Consider the following 6,159-nt stretch of genomic DNA (forward strand, 5'->3'; position numbering starts at 1 on the left):
GACACAAGTGTGTATACGAATCTAACATTACAAAATAAATCACTGTTCTCAGCAGAAACTTGACTGTGTGACACATTGTTCAGCAACGATTCCTCACTATTGGATGAAAGAATTATAAGGCTATTCAAACTGGTGCTGCGGAAGACGTACTGTACACACACCCACACACTGAAGTGCACCTGACATTTCAATGAATCTGGAACACACGCAGCGAAACCTACGGTGTCCTTGGAACTCTTTCACACCCCTGCTATTTGAAAATGACATTTACCTCTGGGAAAGAATTGTTGGAAGTACACCAGACATGAACAGAACAGATTCATTATATTGGATTAAGACAAGTTTTTGGAATTGAAATGCTTTATTATTTGATTAAAATTGTGAATCAGAAAACAGCTGGTGAGGCTGAGCATTTGCCCTTCTTTGTGGTTTAAAGATTCTCCACACATTCTGGCTATATATTTTCTCACTTTGCACATCCAGCAACAGATAGATGGGCAGTTAGAAACACCTTTAGATGCTAAAAAGTCAATGCCTTCTATTTCAGTAAAAGTTCAACAACCAACCTTGTACAGTATTAGACGGGTGGAGAACCATAAACACGTGAATAGCTCGTTCTCTGAGTATTTTCATGCCTGTAATCTTCCTCACCAGCCTTATCAACTCCCTGATACACCTGGTCATGTGTGTCTACGATGGCCCGGCTGCGCTGGGGCCTCATGTGTGCCGATATCTTTGGTGGAAGCTCACCTCCCTGCTGCTGGTGAGTATAGCTGCCTAGGAGTAATGCCTCAGCTTCGGTTTGTATGTTTGGATGCGCTCCTCAAAGAATGCCTAACTTTGTAATTTTCTTTTTTTACTCTATAACAATGGACCTTCAGCAAATAGTTAATAAGTCTCTGCAATCAGGCATTTTCCCAACGTCTCTAAACACACTGCCATTAAGCCCCTATTAAAAAAGAGAACACTGGATGCATCTATAATGAATGACTATAGACCTGTATCAAATCTCCCTTTTATAGCCAAGATCATGGAGAAGGTTGTCTTCAATCAACTCAGCAATTTTGTGACCTCAAGCGGTCTCTTAGACAAATTTCAGTCAGGTTTCCGACTGAAAGTACTGGAACGGCCCTTATTAAATTTTTTAATGACATACGGCTGAATACTGATTCTGATAAAATAACAGTTCTGGTTCTATTAGATCTCAGTGCAGCATTTGACACTCTATCACAGAACACTTCTAGATAGGCTGGAAAATTGGGTAGGACTCTCCGGGACAGTCCTTGATTGGTTCAGATCTTATCTAGATGGCTGGAGTTACACTGTCATTGGTAATCATGAATCTGATAAGGTGGCTATGACATGCAGAGTTCCACAGGGATCAGTTCTTGGACAGCTTCTGTTCAATCTCTATATGCTACCTCTGGGCCAAGTTCTACAAAGCAACAACATTAACTTCCAAAGCTATGCCGATGATACTCAAATATATTTGGCTCTCGAACCATATGACAACAGCTCAATAGACTATCTGTGTCACTGTATAGAGCACATAAATACCTGGATGAACCAAAATTGTCTACAATTAGACCAAGCTAAAGATTATTGTGTTTGGCAACAAATATAAAAGAACAAGTATTAGTAAAGAGCTGAATTCTCGGGCCCTTAAAACCAGGGATCAAGTGCATAATCTTGGTGTTTTGATAGACTCAGACTTCACATTTAACAGTCATATCAAAGCGGTCACCAAAACAGCATTCTATCATCTAAAACATATAGCCAGAATCAGGACCCGAATACATTTCTGATATGTTTGCAGAATATAAACCTAGCAGGGCTCTTAGATTCATGAACACGGGTCAGCTAGTTGAGCCCAGAGTCCGAACTAAACATTAAGAAGCTGCGTTTAGCACTTAGAAGAAAAACACTTCTCTTCTCACGTGCCTATGACTGAGCATTTAAACTTAACCACATTGTTTTGATGTTTTCATTTGAGTATTTGTTTTTATGTTATTGTACTTTCATATATTTTTCTGTGTAAAGCACATTGAATTGCTTCGATGTATGAATTGTGTTATATAAATAAACTTGCTCGCTAACAGACACCTGTCCATTATGGCAGAGCTCTCATTTTGACCAAGGTGCTATTCAGGAAGCACTGTTATATAAGCTGCCCTCTAGAATCTAGATGATGATTCTCATTTACGCTTATTGTACATCACTTAGGGAGTTTGACTCCAAGGACCTCCAAGGGTTTCAGCCTTCAGTGGCTTGTCGCGGTGCCCAGCTGTGGTTGATCTGGTGGGTGGAAGCTGTGTTAACATGGTTAGGTCTGAGACATAGTGAGCATCATCGCCGCTTTACTGACTCATCTACAAAGGACAGAATGAGGCCATTGATAACATGTGTTTTTATGGATACGTCTGGTGACTTATAGCTTGCGTGTTTGACGATTTGTTCCTGATGAGGTTGGATTTTGTATTTATAGTTTGGAAATATTACTTTTTTATGAGCTCTACTGTTTACTGTATATTGCTAACTAGTCGCATGTGATTCGTTCCCGTCTGCTTCAGCTGTCATGCCAACTTGTTGTAGCTTATTGTCTCAGTTAGGGTTTGATAGAACAGCCTGACAGAAACCCACAACTGACTTTTCTGATTTGAGGTTTGTTGTCGTTGCTCTCTCTGCAAGCCCAGCTACAGTTCTTCATTGTGACGCGTCCACACAGCCTACAACCTGTTCACAGACAGCCACTTCCTAGAGTCCATGAACGCTGTGGTCTCCCCCTGCTCCCTCAGCTTCAGCCTCATCGAACTCTTCAGCGACGTCTCTTACCGAAGCCACCTCACTGAGAGCAGTGAACACACACGAGGAGAGGGTGTCAATGACGCAACCGCTTTCATCTCATTGGTACTCCGTGTTTTTATATATAGATACAGTATTGGGCTATTTATTTAGGTGTGCATAATGTTTGACTGAAGCAGATCTCTATCTGCTGGATATAAGCTTCTGTTTGTTTCGGTTTCAGTCTCCTCCAATCAGGAGGATAACAAACACCCACACAGACACACAATCCTTAGCAAGCCTCTTCTCCCACATAGCAAGCCGTCTCTCATTCCCTCCCATCCCCCTCAGGTCATTAGGGATGAAGTCCCAGCCACGCTCTGGCAACTCTCCCAAATTGAAATAAACCCTAGCAGGCCTCCTGCTCTTCACTCCACTTATTTATCTAATCTCACTCTGTGACACTTCATTTGTCTTAGGAGTCATTGGCTGGGAGCTTAGCCAATCGCCAGTCAGCTGACAGTCTGAAACTGCCCCCTGAGCTCCTCCCTCTTCCCTCTCTTCCCTCTCTTCTCCTATCACTTATGTGAGGAGTCAGTCCCATCCCCCTGACATTTATAACAGTCCACAAGGGAGCCAAGATTAGATGCTGATCAATAGGCTTCACTTCTATCCAGAACAGTCCACCAATTTACCTGTTGAGTCAGACGCATGGTCTACTCTTGGTTTGAAACATCTCATCGTCAGCTCGTCAGTTTGACGTTAAGTTTCACCTCAGTTTGGTCTTCACACTGAGTCAAGTGGTCATTCGCTTCTTGGCTTAGTTCCAGTTTCCAATGTCTATTTTTACCATGCACGTGTGGATGACTGAGGGGGTTTCCAACCTAAGTCTCTGCTTTAAGACGTGTGAACAGTTGCTCATGGGTGGAGAAGGGATAAAGGCCAGTTTCGTTACAGACTCGTTCCGGTAAAAGTCCCCGAAGTAGAGTGACAAGCAGTGTCTGCCCGTACAGTATCACCGGTGAACGATAATTCCGGTCTTCAGTCCTCACTGTGTAACTCACCATTCACAGGGTTCCAGGAAATGGCGTAACCTGTCTTACGATGCATGGGCACAGTCTGTTGTGCTGAATCGCATGGCAGCTGTCTTCTCAAAAGCAGTCCTACAACATTCACAGAGAGGACAGTCGTGCAGGCGCTGCGACCTCTTTTGTGACACGTGTCACGACCAAGGACAGAGGGGCTTTGTGGCCCCATGCTAAGTAGCCGATTCTAAATGTATCTGCTAGATACAGCTGTGTAGAGCTACAGACCATATGCTGCAGATGAGATGACTGCTGTTTTCCCCACAAGGATGAGTGTCGCGTCTCATAGCCCACAGCTAATTGGCAAACGAACATTTGGACATTATTTGTCACTGAAATCAGCGTTATACTGTTGCTCTGGAGGCATGTGTCCTCCTAGGGATCTTTCTGTGGCTGTGTATTGCTGTCGGCCTTAACTCCCGGCCACCTAACTCTGCGTGCCCACAGCTGTGCTGGTACCACTGAGTTGTCTGAAGACAAACCACTGAGTCTCCTTCCTCCTAACAGCATGTTGTTTGTCTGTAACATTGTGTCGATGTGAATTCCCAATGAATAAATGATAGCTCGTATTTTCCACCACCCTTGTTATAATCAGTTTGACACAGCCGGCACTCCTCTTTGGCTTGTCTTTTAACGCGACTCCTCTGGGAGAGTGCAGTGGTCTACGACCGCGGTGATTTACAGCAGAGGCGTCTCCGCCTCAATGTTCGTCCGCTGACTTGTCCTGTGCTGTAAACAAGTGACAGGTTTCTGGGTGTGCAGTTAAATGTCACTTTCCCCGTGTGGCAGGAGATGAAGGCCATCCGTTAAGGCCACTGTCACTTTAAGTATGGGCAGCTTCCTCTGCTGCTGCTGTTTGATAAGGGGAATTGAAGGCGGATGAAAGCGGGTTACTTTGTTGTCAGCGAGAATTTGGCGGGAATTTGAATCTCCTCCCTGTTTTCCCTGCTGTTTTCTCTGGCCCAGTCTCTCTCTCCAGTTTAGCATGCCGTGGCTGTTGTAATCTCTGACACGCAGAAGTGAAATCTTGCGTAATTTGTTCAGCTGAGCGATAATATAGACTACCCATGGGAGATTGTCTCCGTTGCTGATAATAAGGCAGCTCTCCTGGGTTCATTGGCTTGTGCCAGCTGGTGTGGGTTGGAGCAAAGCGGTCGTTGGAATCACTTGTATGCTGCTCTAGGTGTACTGTAAAACACTGGCGTTTCACGTCAATAAAAAGGAGGCTACAACGTTTAAATCCTGAACCTCAAATGACAAACAAAATAATAGTCACAACTCTCTCACACTGGACATCATCTTCTAAATAGAATTACTTCCGGATCAACAAAGCTACACCACTTGTGGCGACAAGAGTGTGGAAAAACATGCAATGCCACTGATAACAAGGGAGAGCGATGATGTAGTGGCACTTGTAAGTTAGTTTGGTGGTCTCCCCAGTAACAGTAGCACCTTGTCTGTTGACTGTCATTTGTAATCACTTAAAGAAGGAGGTGAGCCGTCCATTACAACCCAATGAGCTAAACCAAGCAATTATCAACAGTTTTGAGAGTTGTATTATTTGACCTGAAATTTTGGTGAGCCTGATTTATGGGTTATTGTTTTGCTTTGCCTGACAATAACGGTATAATAATTCAGCTGGGAAGAAGTGCCACCTAACCGTAGGCTAACCGAAGGATACCTTGGTTTATGGGTGTGTCTGATGAACACAACAAAATGGGCGCCAAAGTAGAAGAAAAGGTTCTTAGTCCAGCATCTTGTTCACCTCCTGTAGAATCCTCTGTGAGACAAATAACCACCAGGCTGCTGATATCTGGTTTGAACTGGAATCTACAATCCAGCGACTGGATGGTGTGTCTGTGACTGGGACTGTCACTGCGTTCCCTCCACTCCGATCTCATATAGAGATGCATTGACCTTTATCAGTAGTGCTTTAATGCAGCACACCGCCTGGCCTCCCTCTGTGTTAAAATTTTCATCAGCAGCTGGGCTGTCAGGTTCAGTTCCAATGTGTAGACAGCCCACCTGTCACATAGACTCCCACACATACATACCCACGCAGACGTTGAAAACGGACACACACACACACACACACACACACACACACACACTCAGAGTTCTTGAAGTGCTCCCTTACGTGCTCTGTAGACTTAGCGAATCAGCGTAAGCCAGACACAGCTCCTTTGTGGTGTTATTGTCACACCAACCGTGATGCTGAGGCTTGTGTCACAGACGCACAGGGCTTTATTTGTTATAAACACTGTCTGCTTGGTTTACATGGATGTGTTTTCAG

The 6,159-nt window shown here is 44.2% G+C and overlaps 1 protein-coding gene across 1 annotated transcript; it reads left to right on the top strand.

Moving 5' to 3' along the window:
• Positions 1-559: 559 nt before the first annotated feature.
• On the top strand, positions 560-4,676 carry elovl8a (ELOVL fatty acid elongase 8a). The gene is given in 4 exon segments (XM_034291278.1): positions 560-763; positions 2,694-2,714; positions 2,716-2,907; positions 4,656-4,676. Coding segments are annotated over 4 exon segments (366 nt in total). The 5' UTR covers positions 560-631.
• Positions 4,677-6,159: the final 1,483 nt, after the last annotated feature.

The sequence above is a fragment of the Esox lucius genome, chromosome 3, assembly GCF_011004845.1.
Source record: "Esox lucius isolate fEsoLuc1 chromosome 3, fEsoLuc1.pri, whole genome shotgun sequence".
Classification (NCBI taxonomy): domain Eukaryota; kingdom Metazoa; phylum Chordata; class Actinopteri; order Esociformes; family Esocidae; genus Esox; species Esox lucius.